This window comes from Euleptes europaea, chromosome 2 (genome assembly GCF_029931775.1).
Source record: "Euleptes europaea isolate rEulEur1 chromosome 2, rEulEur1.hap1, whole genome shotgun sequence".
Taxonomy (NCBI): domain Eukaryota; kingdom Metazoa; phylum Chordata; class Lepidosauria; order Squamata; family Sphaerodactylidae; genus Euleptes; species Euleptes europaea.
In genome coordinates this window covers 37,250,717-37,267,672 of record NC_079313.1, presented here as the reverse complement: position 1 = coordinate 37,267,672, position 16,956 = coordinate 37,250,717, and the positions used below count along the sequence as shown (strand labels likewise).

Here is a 16,956-nt window from a genome sequence, read left to right as displayed (position 1 = left end):
TTTTCAGCAGTGACAATTTGGCACTCCTTCCTTGTATATGGGAAAAGCACACTATGCATGATCCTCCCAAGAGACATGGTCATTATTTGGTGGGAACAGAGGAACAGCTTTGGTACATGTCAGCAGAAGACCAGATTATGTGCAGATGTGTGGTAAAACGGGGCAAGTCAGTACATGCGCCACAGATAGATGTTTGAGCCCTGTATAAAATTTACACTGAACGAGGGGGTGGAATTTTGTAATGGTACCACTTCAAACTGCAGGGAAGTCGTATTTTTGAATGCTCCCCTATGTAAAAAAACAAAACCAATAACAACAAAAACTATGTAATAATCTAGCACATCAGAGAAAAAAGTTATAGCATGACCCTCCCCCCGGAAATGCCGCAGTACTACTTGCATGAAAATACTTTGTGCATTCAAAATTATAGTCTCACACCTGTAATCTGAATTGGTACAATCCAGAATGAATCCACCCCAATTTACCTCCTTAGTCTCCATAATAAGTACAGCAGCTTTTGGGAATTCAGTGCCAATCAGGGGAAGTAAGGAAATATGTCTCTTGGTGATAAATAACAATGTACTAAAAGATGCTTATTACTTATGTGTTGGCTGTCTGAGTGTGCTCAAAAGCATGTTGTACAATATAGATGGGCAGCATCCTATGCTCCTCTCCACAAATAGTGGATCTGTCTGCTGATGCAAAGAGCCTTGCCCTGGCAGTAGAGATATGTTCTGCCTAGTATGGAAGCCTCCTTGTACCAGAAAAAGACTCTGCTGCTAGCTAGATAAATGATTATCAGGATTCCACTCAATGCCTTTTTCTTCACTTCTCACCAATGGTCACAACTTTACTCCCCTCTTCATCCCTCTTGACATACCCTAAAGATGGGGCCCGAGAATCATTTATCTGGGCCCAGTACAATAGCTGAACTTTCCCCCTACGTGATCTCATCCTATCCATGCAAGTTCATGATGAGTCGTGAAACAAAATGTTCCATCTTATTTCTGAAATGACATAAATAGTTGACACCGTGGTAATGGACTTGCAGCCTAGGGCAGGTCGCCTGGGACTCCCAGAACTTACTAAGGCATACTCATTTCCACCCCCACCCACTGCCACGCTTGGACCTGCTCATAGTAATGTTGTGGAACAGATGACTTCTAAGATCAAAAGATCTAAAAGTTATTTGATCTGGTACAGGATATGTTGTACCTACGAAATCTGACAGATACTTGTCGCTTCCAAGGAAGGACATGTTACAGCTCAAGGCAGTCTCTTCCACTGAAGATTGACTCTTACAGGGCTTGTTTCCCCCCTAATGCTTAAGTGAATTTGCCTTCCTGGTATTTAAACCTATTGTTCCCTGCCCTATCATGACAGAAACTGGGGAAAACACAGCTCTATTTTCCTCTCTTCTTTCTAGCATCCTTTAAAGCTGACATCACAGCCCATAGCCCATGTCATGCTTCTCTACAGACTAGAAATATCCAGTTCCTTTTGGCTTTCCTCACATGATTATGCTCCTGAGCTACGGACACAAAACACTTAGCTTGGGCAACCTTGCCCTAACCGGTCACAACTCAAGGCCAGTTGCTAATTTTTGCAGGATCTTCAGTGGCCTGCTTTCCCAGCATCCTCCAAAGTTTCCAGGAATTTAACTCTAACAGTGCATTCCTAAGGAGAGTTACTCCAGTCTAAGCCTATTCATTTCAATGGGCTTAGACTGGAGTAACTCTCCTTAGGAATGCACAGTAAATCTCTAATCAATTTTTTAAACAAAATTATAACACATGTTTGATAGGTATAGCCTCTTCCCTTGAGAGGCCAAAGGCATCTTGCTGAAGACCTACTGGAATCTAAGCCAATGATTCAAACCAAAATAAGAAAACTTACTTCAGAACATTACAAATCCAGAGTCAGACACATACCTTTGGACAGCCTATGACATCTGTAAACATTCTTGCAATGATAAACTGAAATTTGACTGAAGAATGGTAAGTTCCTACAACCCTTGTTGGACAAAGTTATAAACTATAACTTCTTACTCCCAAACTAAATTGTTTCACTGCCACATAATTAAAAACAACCATGGAACATACCTTAAGTTCTCTGAAGAAAATGCTACTCCTGGCCCACTCAACAATCGAGAAGAGGGTTTGGTCAGCCATTTTGCACATAAGCCCAAAGGTATTGAGCTTTTCGTGCTTGCTTCTGTTGGCTTGCTCTTGCTGCAAGTATGCCATGATCTTCGCCTGGACCTGTGGCTCGTCTGGCTCACACTTCAAAAGTTCCAATATCAGATGAGGAATACTTGCTGGTGAGCTTGTCTGATGATAACCATCTATGTATGAGTAGCCCATTATTGACTCTGGGGAGCTAGTGTAAGGGTCGGGGTACTCAGACTTAATAGCACGGCTTGGAAAGTGACTGTAGGTCTGGTACCCTTGTAGGCTACCATGTGGTGGCATTGTCATGCTAATTGGAGAGGTTACAAAGGGACTTCTGTCATAGTCTGTGGGAGGCAAAGCTGTGTGGTTCAGAGGTAGGACTTTGGAGGCAGAGTGGATATTCTGGATTGCAGAGGATATTGTTAGGTCAGTGGGCATCGCTTGAATCACCTGAGTCATGGCTTCCAACTTGAGTCCATTTGCTCTGATTAGGGCTTTCTTTTGCTGCTTCAGTGCCCGGTCCCTCTTGTACATTGGTCCAAATTTGTTTCGGCCTCCACGCATTCGGTCAGCTCTTACAGCTGTGGAGAGTGGAGGGAGGAAATGGTCAATGTTAAGTTGCAATTGTTAAGCAATATTTACTTGAAAGTGCGCATGTATGGGCCATCGAGTCACAATCAATTTATGACGACCCCAGCAAGGGGCTTTCAAGACAAGTGAGAAGCAGAGGTGGTTTGTCATTGCCTTCCTCTGCCAGAGTCTTCCTCGGTGGTCCACCATCCAAGTATCAACCCTGTTTAACTTCTGAGATCTGACAAGATCAGGCTATACCATACCATCCCACTTGAAAGTAGGAATATCCATATATTTTAAACTGTAATCTCTTTGAGGCAGGTCCTAACCATTTGCATATCATGCTCTATAAAGCACATTGTGGGGAGCTGTATAAACAATAATAAATAATAAATCATCCTATTCACTCATTTGATCAAAATATATTAAGTGTTCCAAAAGAAATTAAATCCAATGGAAATGATAAAGCCTGAGTTAAGAGTCCTCATTAATTTCCATGTTAAACGTGTTGGATCCCCCCTTGAAATCAGAAGTGCCTAATTTCAGTGGGTCAGTGCCCATCCTTTGGAAGAACTGAATATTAAAATATTTGGGATCTTTATCCCATTATGGAATTCAGCCAACTGGATAAATGCCATCAGGAGGCACTCCTAAGTTTTCAAATCTTTCATCACGTATGCGGCTCGGAAGCTCACATTGTGTGGAAAAAAACAACAGCAGCTGTGGCACATGGAGCTCCCTTTTGTTTATTTCAGTCACAAGTAGAGCTTGATTCCCCCACCCCCGCCTGGCTTCTGGAAATATTTTCCCAGGTTTAGTCGTGCATGTTGAAAAAGCCAGTGATTCCCTATAATTTCTACCCGCAAGGATCTGATCTGGCAATTTGCTGATGATGTTGGGCTTGCAACTGCACTAGGATTAAAAAGAGGTCAAGCAGACCCACCCCAACAGCTGTCCGGGGTGGGGGGTGGGGTTGAAGTGGCAATCTCTATCACGCGGCAACGTTGCCTCCATGGTCTGAACGGAGAAGTCGTCAGGTCTCACCAAGCCTGCCCTCCCCAGTGGCAATTAGATAGCAAGGAGGGTCTTTGACAGCTTGGTGACATGCTGCGATGGCTGGGGGTTAGATCCCTAAGCTTTTTATCTGTAGGATTAGCGTACCATTAAAAATGTATTAGGAGTGCTAGGTACACAGAGGACCGTATATTATCATAAAGGCGTTAACAATTAATGATTTTGGCCTAAACTGTAATTTATGGACTTGAATTTAAGACCATGTATCACAATCAAGGAAACATGCACATAAATGTCACGGGCATTTACGATTATGAGAGCATGCATTTCTTCTCGTTCTGCTGATAACAAAAGGGAAGTCGGGTTATGTGACAACACCATAAGGGGAGTAAGATAGGAGCTTTTTTTAAAAAAAGGATTGTTGAAATATACCAATTATGTCCTATTGCGGGCAAGTAAAAACATGAGGTGGAACTTTTATTAAGTAAACTCAGTGATATATCATTTGTTTGTTTCCATCTATTACAATGTCCTCTGTTGCTAAACACCACTGGTCAGCTTCTGATCACTGTATTTCTGGGAAATGGACACTTCGGTCTTGCCACTCAAAGAGATTCTTTGTATGTGCATGTATTCGCACTTTCCAAGGATATCAGAGTTAACTTCATGAAGACTATCAACCAAAGATTCCCATGCAATGCCTTTTGAATCCCACCCCTTGCAAAAACAATCCTGGAGGGTCCTCCAGATCAGCACTTGATACAGAATGTATGGCTTTGTACATGCATGGAGCTTTTTCATGGGGTCCAGATGTTGGCATCTACAGCTTTCTAAAATCATCAGCATTCCAAAGAAACAACTATATTCACAAGGATGAAGTTGGGTGTTTTTTGTTTTAAATATGGCCTTCCGTAGATGGTAAAAAAAAGTAAAATGTGCCAAAATGATGCAGAGGCAATTAAATTGGTATATTTGCATGTAAATAGACTACTAGCCCAATAATTAACTATAGCAGCCACATTGAGAGTAGTAGTAGGTCTTCCCTCTTCCTGCAAATATCAAAGATATATGCCAGAGCATTTGCAGGGGAGAATAAGCAGAAGGGAGAGGATAGTTTTCTTTCCTTGTTTGCTTATTTCTTGCAGCAAATCCGTTCCCCTGGCTGATTTAAATTGTGTTTTCCCCACAAAGCAGGAGTCAGAAACTGAAGCAAACCTGACCAGAGGAGAACAGGTGAGCATGGAAGGACATGCTCACCTTTTCCTCCTGCCCACCAATTATTTCCTGCAAGTTTCCTGAATTCATGTTGCTTTAGGAAACACGGGTTTGCTTTGATAACTTCTACTTCCACCCTGATATAGCTGGTAGGGTACAGTCTTCAGTGTTTCTGTCTATGGTCTTCAGTGGAACATTCTAAATACAGGGTCTAAATATGTTGGAATATCTGATCTGAGCACTGCAATCTCTATGTGCGATGCTGCGGATCCATTCATAGGAGAATTAAACTCTCTAACTAGGTTAGAATTTTAGTTGATTATTTGCCACTAGCAAAATAGGTTTGACCATTACCTGAACACCAATAGGGATACCTTTTTTTAGGCATATGAAGCAAAGTGTGAGATAGCTTATAATTTGATACGAACATGCGCACACACACTGCCCTTCAACATTAGAAAGAGAAACATTTCAAACTTACTTTTCCTCTCCTTTTACAAGAATAATCCAGAACTTAACAACCACAACAATTAACAACTGTACATTTAACTGCTTAAAAGTGGGCCTCACTAATCAATCAACTAAAGCTTAGTTTATAAATCTACTGATCAAAGCTTGCAGACTTCTGGGTGGGAATCTTTCTCTTATTAAAATGCAATGAATGTGCCTGATCCACTTTTAAAATCTGCAGAACTATGTCATTTAAAAAGCTAGAAGCACTGAAACACATTCTACATTTGAAATCAACCTTGGAATCTACCCTAAAATAAATCCAGCTTCATGCACCTAAATTCCAGTGTACGGGGAACAGAGATTTCTTTGCATTTGAATCCCATTATCGATATTTGCAAACCTGAAAACCAACAAATAATTCCTTACAACATTGCTGAACACAAATGAATTATCAAGGCAGAACCAAATGTCTCTGGACAGTATCAAGGATTGCACAAAATATAGTTTAAAAGATGGGGTAACATTAAAAATCTAGCATTAAAAGTGTTACTGTTTTTCTGTTTGGGGCCAATTTATAGTGTATAAAATGTGTTCAGATTTTTTAACAGCAAGATCCATTGTCATGGATCTTGAAATACTTTTTAAAGATGTCGCTGAATTTTTGTGTTGAGCCAACATTTGCTTCCCAAGGAAATTGACAACATATGTTCACATATTATAATAGATATTTCTATGAATAATAGAATGCCGGTGCAATATGATGTAAGTTTATCCTGTGTTGGTGGCTGTAACCAAACGACCATGGGTCGTTGACACAATAAGATGTGCTTCTCCTCCATCTTCATCCTCAATGCCAGCATCAAGGAGGAGAAAGAAAGTTATTTTTATTAGCTAGAGCTTAGAACCCTCCCAGTCCAGTGGATTTTTATATTTTAGGGGACTATATTAAACAGTAGAGTTTGTGAAATCAAAAATTATTATAATATAGAGGACTGTTTATACTATACTAATAGTATAGTAAACAGTATAGTAAATTTTAAAATATAGCACAGTCTAAAGTACAGTGAAATCTAAAATCCACTACAGATTTTTACAAATTTTCTTACATGTGTTTTCAGACATGACTTCCCTGGTGGTGGTGGTGGTGGTGAACGACGACAGCCCCTCTCTATTAAATGCCAGTCATACTTTCAGTGATGATTTAGTTAATTATAAGCCCAGTTGCACAATCATGCTGTGCATGGGATTCCATTGATAACTAAGAGCAGTCCAATGTCCATGGGAGAAATATCCAATATGCTAGACCTCTAATGCTGTGTTTTGCATTTAGCGCTTTGAAATAGGCCTCGATTGTTGCTGGAGATACAGTGATCAACACTTTCCTAAATTATTTATTACTAGTTATCTGCTGATTTAATTCTGCTCCTTCAAATAATCAATTGTGGGAGCAATCTTCAGCAGATTTATTCAGAAGTGAATCCCATTGAGTTTACCAGCACTTACTTCCAAGGAAGTATGCACAGGATTACAGCCTATGTTTGTTCAAGTATTGTTAGCTTATGTGTTCTGCATTCTTTTGGTGATCCATATCTGATTAATTCATTTAAACTGCTCTCCAAAGACAATAGTAGCCAACATTCTGAAGGAACACTGTACCACATGGAACCATGATCACCAACAGTTATGGAGAACCATATGGCTCATGTATAACCTTATCATACAGAGGCATCAGTATAGCTATACACATTTTCTAAATATGCAAGTACATGCCTTACCTTCCAACTTCATCCCAACACTTAGACATTTTTGAAATCGACAATACGGGCAACGCTTCCTCTGGGTTTTATCAATCTGGCAGCTTTGATTTTCTATGCATGTGTACCTTTTGTTGTTCTGGACTGTTCGTTTAAAGAACCCCTGTAAAAGAGATGCATCATGTTTACCCATTTTGCTATGATAGCTGATTCTGGTATTTTATTTCAGATGTTGAAAACCTGTGCCAATTCCATTTCCCTACCTTCCTTGTGCCAATTGAGCACTTATGAAACGGCAAGCTTGATTTCAGATTTCTTCATGCAATCCCTTAGAGGAAACCACTAGGCCACAGAAAAAAAAAGTTTGCTGGTGCTAGTCTGCATTGGTATTGATTTATGTCAAAACCCTCTGCCAGATGTCCTTATTACATCCTGAGCAATCAGAATGTAGCCATCTATGAATGGACATTTTGGGGGGGGGGTGTCTATTCTATAATACTTTAAAAGAATGATTTTTTAAAAATTACATTTTGAATGATTTGATGAAGAATAGATAAAAGATCCTTTACAAGATATAGACACATTGTCATGTATACCCATCTTGCTAGTGAGACTTAACCCTTTAGTCCACTATCACAATGGAAATATTCATCTCTGTTATCATGGCCTGTCTTCACTCCACTAGTTTCCTACCTTTCTCCCTCTTGTCCTATTTTCCTTAAATTTCCTCTCCCCCCCTCCATTTAAACATAGGTTGTATGCCCCTTGGGCAGGCACCTCCTTTTTGGCTTATCTTTCTTTGTAAGGCATGTAAACTAGTGGCACTGTGCAAACTATTACTGTAATAACAATGTTAAAAATCATGCACTGTATTGGAACAGATGCATTGCCAAGTGTCTTTATGGAACGCTTGGAAACATGAGACATTTAAGTTACCGCCCTTTGGGAGTAAGTTATTGAACTGCATGGTAGACTCTTCAAAGTACACATACATAGGGACAGGCTATTATTATATAATTAATCACCTCCACATAGTCCTAATCTCATATGTTTGTGACTCAGTGAAAAAGTTTAAAACTATATTGCTTTGATACAGAGACATATCTGGTCTGTTTTGCAAACTATTTATCTCAAAATTGCTATAATAATCACAAAGTTTATTATTTTACACATCCTCTTACAGTTTTCCAATTATTTATTTCAAACTAAAAGAGACGCCTTGCTTCAATAGCTGGCTATAAAGGAATCAGCCAACAATTTGCAGCCCCCATAACTTTCATGTTAAAATAAAACAAGTGTGCAAATATATTCTTTGTCATGATGCATTTTAAATCATTTAATTGATTTCCATTTGATTGTATTCCAAATAAATAGTGACATAAAATACTTCGGAGGGGGTGGGGGGAATGGAAGCCCACAGTAGGACAACTGAAATTTACATTTTCATTCTGAAAGATGAAAATCTTGAAACAGTTGCCTTCAATCCTGTAGCCCTGAAATTTATCAGGAACAAGATACAGGAACAATAATACTCAATGTATATAAATCAACTAAAATCAATATTGGGGACAGCTGGGAATGAAAGCCCCTTTACAACTACATCACTTCACGACAACCAAATATTTAAAGGCAGTAAATATAGCCACCCTATCTACAGAACACTCTGGTGCGTGTTGTTGGTGAAAACAGAGAGACATTTTCTCCTCTTTGCAAAATGTGTGCCTTCCCAGAAAAAACTTCAGGCATTCTGACAATATTCCAACTTCTTAAAGTAAAAAATGTATTTGTAGAGCATTTTTCCTTTTGTAGTTTATTTTTTGTAGTTATGATTCCCCCCCCTCTTTAATAAAATAAATGGTACAAAACCTTGCAGCTTTCACAGGTAAGAAGTCCATAGTGATACCCAGAGACTTTATCTCCACATACTGGACACAATTCCTCAAGATCTTCATCATACGAGTAATTCACCATTTTAAACTGAGACACTGTAGAAGTAGAACAAATAACATGCATTGAGAATTTATCCAAACTGTTCAAACAACTTCATGACTTCAACTTGTGTTCATCATTTGAGCAGGGAAATATTTCTTAGTTTCTGATGATCTTTAACTACTCAAACTGAATTTTAAAAAATCAACAGGCACAACAAATGAACTTTAAAAAATTAACTAATAACTCAAAATATAACTTTTCCATGTTCATTTTAAGAAGTGTAGGCAAGCCATCACTATCACAGATAATGCACTCAATTTGCTTAAATTTATTTAAATTCAATTATTCCATTTACGAAATTATTAGTTGTACAACTCAGTCCTATTCATGTCCAAGAAAGCTCCACTAAAGCTCAATGGAACAATCTTACATAAATGTGCAGAGGGCAGTAGCCTTAGATCCCCCAAATTATTGATAAAAACAAATGTTCTTTGAAAATGTAGTTGCTCTTTGCAATTTGCAAAAGCAAAGACTCCTTGCTCAAGTGGGAAAGTAACTTTTGTCTCCGTTTCCAAACTTCTCTTGTATAACTGTTGCCTTTCTATATTTACCTAACCTTTGTTTCAGACCTATAAAATCAGCTGCTGAGTTTGAAAGTAGGTTTTTTTTAAAAAATAAGAGAGGCTTTAACCCCCCCCCCCAGTCTATTCTTCTCACCAGCTGCTTGTTCTTAAAAGTAAGTGCAAAACACTGCACAAGTTTGCAGAGTTTAATTGTTCTTTCAAGCTGCGACAGCTAAAATAAGCAATAAAATTGCGGCAGAAATTACACGCTCCCCTCCTTTTTGCTTTGTTTCTCCGTGGCAAAGTCAGGACTTTAAAGGAAATTTCTGTTTGGCTCCGATCAAATGAACGACTGACCCAAACCGAAAAGCCCGGCGCAATAGGGCGAAGGTCTCACCAAGTGAACCAGTTTCCTGGAGGGAAAGGGGAATCGCTGTCCCACCAGCGGAGGGGAAGAGGAAAAAAAAAAGATGCCTACAACATAAACAGGAAGATCTGCTGGTCCGAGATTCCCCCTGACACTCCCAAGGCAACCTAAGGCGAAAAGCAGCTGATCTCTTGAAGGGAACTCTAGTCTATAGGAAGAGAAAGCCAGCTTCGAAAGGCGAGGCGGAGAAAATGCGGGGCTGGGGCTGGATGGTGAAGGTGGGGGCGGTGGCGGGGAGGTCGTCAAGGTGGCTGGAGAGGTGGGGCAGAGATGGATCTCCCACTCCAAGAAGAGCCCAATCAGCAGATCTCTTTAACAAAAGAAAAGGAGAGAACGGAAATCTTCGTGCCCACCGCTGCTTAGTGCTTTCCACCTATTTGCCGCCAACTCAGTGCCAACCAGAGAATCGTCACCATAAGGCGCTTTCCTGAACGCTAGAAATGGTCTAAGGATGGAAGAGGAGGGAGGCTGGAGACAGAAGTCTCGGAGAGCGACCTGAGACAAAAGTCCAACAACTTTGCTTAGAGAAAACCCAACTCAAGGCCTTTCTTGACATCTCTTTGCCCCCGGGGCGCGCCAGAAGTTGGTGGGCTGGCGGAGAGGGCCGCGGGAGAGCCGGTGGGTGAGAGAGCAGGGGGACCTTTTCAGTTGGGGGGGAGGGGGGATCCTTTCTCTCGCAAGGAGGCTTGGTTTTGGGGAGGAAGCTGCCCAGAGCCGCGCCGTCTCCCCCTCGGCCAGACAAGCCCTACCAGTGGGAAGGGAAATGAGCCAGAGGCGAAAGGGCCGCGGGGAGAAGCCCGGCCGGGCGGCCCGGGACCCCCGGGCTCTCTCCAAAGGCAGCCCCGCGCTTCTCATCGTCAGCCCCAAGCCTCGCGGTTCCCTGTCGCCCAACGCTCCCCGTGAGGCTGCAAGATGCAAAGGCAAGGTGCCCAGCAATAGCCCTGCTTTTCTTTGCGGAAATGAATGAGTAAAGTGGGGATCTAGATATACAGGTGTGGGGAACTCCCTCTGTCTCTCCCCCCCGGACAGTTTACCTGCTTCAGTCTGTTGTTTGCAGTAGTAGTTTCAGCTCAGGCAACAGATCTCAAAAACTACTTAGCAAACTAAAACCCCTTCGGTCTTTCAGGAAACTCCTTCGGGGCCTTTCGGCTCCCTGCCTGGAAAGCTTTCTCCCTCGCTCGGTTTCTCCCCACAGGAACCCAACCGTAGAGGGCCCACGTTGTCGTGTCCTTTCAGCTAGTTCTGAGCTGGGTGAACAGACGGATCTGGGCCTTACTGTGCCTCTGGGAAGTGAAAAGGGAGCCCCCCCCCCAAGAAAAACAAACAAGGGGGCTAATAAGGCCAAGAGGATTTCCCGGGCTCTGCCCTGACCTGCCCGGATCAGGGCTGATCCCTGGCTCTTGCATTTCTGGCCAGCTTCATCTTGGACATGGTGGAGGCATCGAAGCAGGCAAGGAGTTTCTTGGCGGTCCCCGTCTCCCCTCCCTCCTCGCCGCGTCTCCAACGGGTCGGACTCTCCGTTGGGAAAAGGACCCCCCTCCCCCAAAGAAGATTCACTCCAGATTCCGCAGGAAACGGCCATTTAGGCTGGTGTGAGTATTACAGCGCAATCCTAAACGGCGTGGCTCCCGTCTACACCCCCTGAAGCCAATGGTTTGGAAAGGTGTCGCTGTGCCGAGGACTGCGCTGGAAAACGTGCTTCCAGATGCATCTCTGCGATCACGCCAGCCTACGGGCAGAGGCTGGTCGTGGGCGCGCGTCTGCTGGGCACTCCGGGTCAGGGGCCAGTCCCACCAATCCCGATTGTTTGGTAAAGGGGTCACCAGCCTCACGACGTATTATGGAAACATTCACTCCCAGGCCCTTATTCTGAGAATCGGACTCCCAAGGCAAATACATTACTAGTTATCTGCAGTCCTAAAGCGCGCTCCCCTAAAGGGGGAAATGACTGGATGGCCATTTATGCACGGGAGGTTTTGCCTTGGCTTTGCCGCTCTCTAGATGCACATTTCCCCCGTCCACATTCTCAAAACTCAACCATAAGCCCCCGTGCAGAGTTTTGAGCATTCAGATGGGGAAAATGTGCATCTACAGAGTGGCAAATCCAAGGCGAAACCTCCTGCGCATCCTGGAGCGAGCTGAAAACCCCGCTTTTTAATCGAGTGTCCGTCCTCCTTATTCAGGTTGCTAAAGTGGATCCCAGTCCCGCAGTTTTAGGATTTCTGTTCCCAGTTTTCAGGGAAGAGTAACGGCCCCTTCTTCCACCACTGAACCACCCGGGCATGTGGAGAGGAGATGCAATGGGGCAGAAGTAAAGTCCTCCAGAGATTCCCCCCTCTCCCTCCCTTTTCTCCCCATTCTTCTTTGACTCTTGTGGGCAGTTGTGGAGACCCACCGGGGGGGAAAGGCCGAGTTAAGAAACAGGCCAGACGCTGGAATGAACTCGGCTGTTTCCTTGTTCCTCGTCCGTCTGTCCCGTCCCCCGCTTCAAAGTCAGCCCCGTCGGTCGGTCGGTCGGCCAGGCAGCTGCTCAGGAACCTTTCCCCAGCTCCCACCGACGGCTTCACGCACGAGGCTGACAGAAGCGTGAAGTCCTCAAAACTTCGCCAAGCCTTGCTCAGGGCTCCCTCTGGTCCGCTGGGGGACCTCGTCCTTCCCACCCACCCCCATCCCGTGCACTCTCCCGAAGTCCAGGATGGCGACGAGATGGGGGGTTGGGAGAGAGTGGATCGCAGGACGAGTGGCCAAAGGGACGAGAACAAGACCTGTCCTCCTCCTCCTCCACCCCCCCCCCAAGCGATTATGTTCGGGATCTGATGGGCAGCGCAGGCTAGAGGGTCTTTGGGGCTACCGGGCAGAGTGGAAGCCCCGGGTCAATGCCAAGGCTGGCCGTCGGTGCAGGCTGGAGGGAGGACTCGCCCCTTCTTCCCCTCCAGTCCCCTTTCCAGGACTATCCTGCCCCGTGGAAGACGGCCTGGCTCCTCCCGCCTGCCGACTACCGACCCCCCCACTCCCGCCACGTCGGTGCGGCTCACCCTCGACTCCGGGAGCGGGGAGTCGGGCACCAGAGACGGACCCGCAGAGGCGATCGGCCCCGAGCCCTGGTTTCCTACGGCTGATCCCCACTCCCCCCCCCAAAGCCAAAGAAACCACCTCACGTCGAGGAAGCTTCCTCTTGTTGTGCGTCCCGGGACTCGACAAGTTTGGCCCGCTCGCCCAAACCCCTTCGGGAAGGCACTCAGAGGCTTTCGGGGGGTGCCCGCGGTGATTCCTGCCTCCCCCACCCACCTCCTCTCCCTGTTCTCCAACACCCAGCAAAGAACAGAAAGCGCTTCCTTTGGGCTGGGCCAACTTTTGTGGTTGCTGGATCCGATCCTCTACCCCGCGCGGTCTCTGGACAAGAGAGAGAGATTTCGACTCCTGCTCTACCTGACGAAGACGTCGGTGCTCCTTGGAAGCTGGCGCCCCCGCCCCCAGAACAGCGGCTCCTCTTTCTGCTTTTAAAAGCGACTACCGAAATCCTGGACACGGTATGGAAATACACCCCCACACACACACACGCACGCACGCACGCAACACACTAGCGCCCTTGCAACGACCAGGTCCTGCGCTCCCAGAAGGCAGACAAGTTCTTCCGCTGCGATCCTATACACACTTGGAAGTAAGCCTCAGTGGGCCGGGGAATGCCTGGGGTCGGGAGGAACAGGAGTCCGCTCTCGCGCCCGGACCGTCCGGGGGCATCGCCACTCCTGTCCAAAAACCATCTTCGAAGTGCCCCCCCCCCGGGGTGGACTCTCCGCCCTCTCCGCCGGAGCCTCCCGCCCTTCAACGCGCGCCCTGCCTAGACGGAGGGGCCGCGGCTCAGTGGCAGAGCCTCTGCTTGGCACGCAGAAGGTCCCAGGTTCAATCCCCGGCGTCTCCACATAAAGGGACCAGGCAAGTCGGTGATGGGAAAGACCTCCGCCTGAGACCCTGCAGAGCCGCTGCCGGCCTGAGCAGACGATACTGACTTGGATGGACCCAGGGTCCGAGTCAGTAGAAGGCAGCTTCGTGTGGTCATGCGGAGGCGCGCTTCCAAGCACTTTCCATGGGACTTACTTCCAAGCAGGCGCGACGCAGGATCGGGCCCATGCACCCCCTCCCCGGTGCAGCAGCAGCCGAATGTGCTTGCTGGGGAAGGAAACCCCCCCCCCCTTCATTGGACCGGGGGCTCCTTCCGCGGGATCGCCGCGAGCGCGGGCAAAGCGAAAGCGCCGGAGCTTTGGAAACGGGAAAGTTGCGGGAGGCGGGCGGGGAGGGGGGTGCGGGGGGGGGGGCGTCCCGGCTCCTACCTTGCATGTTTCCCGGCCTGGGCCCCCGTTCCCCATCCGCTCGGGCCAGTCCCAGCGCTTCCGTCTCCACTTTGGGCAGCATGGCAAGGCGGCGCGGCGGAGCCTCCGGACGCGCGGGGCGCCCCGATCCCCCGGCAGGGAGCGGCGCGCCCTGGCCGCCTCCCCGGGCTCCGGCTCGGCCGCGGGGGGAAGGCAGGCAGGCAGGCAGGCAGCCCCGGCCCCGCGCTTCTCGCCTCCCGCTCTCCCCCGCCGGCTGGACGGGGGTCGCCCACTTGCCGGCCTCCCCGCTCCGGACTCCCCCTGCCTCTGAGGCCACGTCCACTCGTGCCAAGGAAGAGGCGCTTCCCGGCTGAGCGGGGAGGGGGCCGGCGTGTGAATGGGAGCGGGGGTAAAGGGGGGGGAGAGAGGAAAGAGGGGGGGGCTGACACTCTCTTGGCAGCCAATGAGGAAGAAGCCCGACGGGGGCTTCCAGACGCCTCCTCTCTCATCCCGCGCGCCGCTTGCTAAACCCGCCCGAGGTCCGTTCCCTTTCCCAGTCCCGGGATCCAAAGGGGGTGGATGGGGCGCACGGGCGCTTCCCGCGGGGGAGGAGGGGGCGTAGAAGCCAACAAAGTTTGCATAAGAAAGAAATTCACAGTGGGTCGCCGTGTTCGTCTGTCTGCAGTAGTAGAAAAGGGCCAGAGTCCAGGAGCACCTTAAAGACTAAGAAGAATATTGTCGAAGGCTTTCACGGTCAGAGTTCATTGGTTCTCGTAGGTTATCCGGGCTGTGTGACCGTGGTCTTGGTATTTTCTTTCCTGACGTTTCGCCAGCAGCTGTGGCAGGCATCTTCAGAGGTGTAACACTGAAAGACTGTGTCTCTCAGGGTCAAGTGTGTAGGAAGACTGAGAGACACTGTCCTTCAGTGTTACTCCTCTGAAGATGCCTGCCACAGCTGCTGGTGAAACGTCAGGAAAGAAAATACCAAGACTCACGGTTACACTGCCCGGATAACCTACGAGAACTAACAAGAATATTTTCTGGCAGGGTGTGAGCTTTCGTGAGCCACAGCTCACTTCTTCAGATACAGCTAGAATGTGAATCCATCTGTCTTTAAGTAGAGGAGAGTGAATTCAGACAAGCATTAGTATGTAAATGTTAACAGTATGTAAATGTGAATAGCAGGCGTGATGGGATTAGGTGGGAAAGAAAGAAAGGCGCCCACGCAGCTCCAAGGAGCGGCGGCCCTCGGTCATGTTTTCCCCCCGGGCTCTCCTACCAGGTGGTAGCTGGGACGGCGCGGATTCCTCGAGTTACTAACTGGATTGGGCCCCGCGGCCCTTGCTTCGAAGTAAACGGCGGATTCGGCCCGCACGATCGCAGTCCTTTGCACAACCCTCAGGAAAGTCCAGGGCGCAAACTAGGATTTTGAACACATGAAGCTGCCTTATACGGAACCAGACCCTCGGTCCATCAAAGTCAGTATTGCCTACTCTGACGGGCAGCAGCTCTCTAGGGCCTCAGGCAGAGGTCTTTCACGTCACCTGCTTGCCTAGTCCCTTTAGCCGGAGATGCCGGGGATTGAACCTGGGACCTTCTGCATGCCAAGCAGAGGCTCTACCACTGAGCCACGGCCCCTCCCCTTTCAATGACAATAAACGCGCGGAGGATCGCGCTCCATAAATCGTTGTTTTCAGGGGGGGTGTAAAGCAAGGGTCTGACAGAGGCAGCCCGGAGCCCCCGCTCGGAGTAAACATAATTAACCCCGTGGTAATTGACCCCGATCAAATAATTTACCCCGATCAAAAAACTCCCACTCTCCTGCGGACGGCAACTTTTCTGCACGCGGCAGCTCGCGATCTCGGAGGGTCGTGTCCCCTCAAGCGGCATGTTTGCAAACCGTTTGAATGCTCTTCCGCCCTCCTTTTTTTTACAGTTCCATGAATCAAATCAAGGAACTCTGAAGAAAGTGGCCCGGGTGAATTCCCTACTTCTGGTTTCCTGCAATTCTAGCAGAACAACATAAACTGCACATTAAAAAAAATAGGGCTATATGCAGCCAAATATGACGCACTTTTGATCCCTGCGCTTAATTTTAGAGGGATCCTGCCCTCCCCAGCAACCTCGCAAGGTAGGTCCTTGGGAACTCCTCAAGTCACAGGTGAGTTAGTTTCTATGGCACAGCTGGAAGGATGCAAGCCCAGCGCCTGCAGGCTCATGCCCTGAAACTCTTGTGACGGTGCATTCCTAAGGAGAGTTACTCCAGTCTAAGACCGTTCATTTCAATGGGCTTAGACTGGAGTAACTCTCCTTAGCAATGCACCGTTAGTCTCTAAGGTGCAGCTGGAACCGGATCTAGGACATCTAATAAGAGGTGCTATTCCGGACCAAAAGTCCCAGAACCTCGGAGTGCGAATGAGCATTTCTGCTGGCCAAGTGGAAACACGGCTCGAAACAGAAGGAAACGCTTCTTTACAAGATCCTTCCCACCTTCTGACTGAGACCGAAAAACTCTGAGATCTCCGTGGGTCCTGGTATCTGACG

The 16,956-nt window shown here is 47.0% G+C and overlaps 1 protein-coding gene across 1 annotated transcript in view; it reads right to left on the bottom strand.

The window, feature by feature from the left end:
* Window positions 1-16,956, bottom strand: part of NR5A2 (nuclear receptor subfamily 5 group A member 2) — a 142,375-nt gene that overhangs the window by 112,332 nt on the left and 13,087 nt on the right. The window contains exons 2-4 of the mRNA XM_056844439.1: window positions 9,047-9,165; window positions 7,202-7,343; window positions 2,103-2,752 (exon numbers count right to left, since the gene is read on the bottom strand). Of these exons, the coding sequence (XP_056700417.1) occupies window positions 2,103-2,752; window positions 7,202-7,343; window positions 9,047-9,165 (911 nt within the window). The remainder of the gene's footprint in view (window positions 1-2,102; window positions 2,753-7,201; window positions 7,344-9,046; window positions 9,166-16,956) is intronic.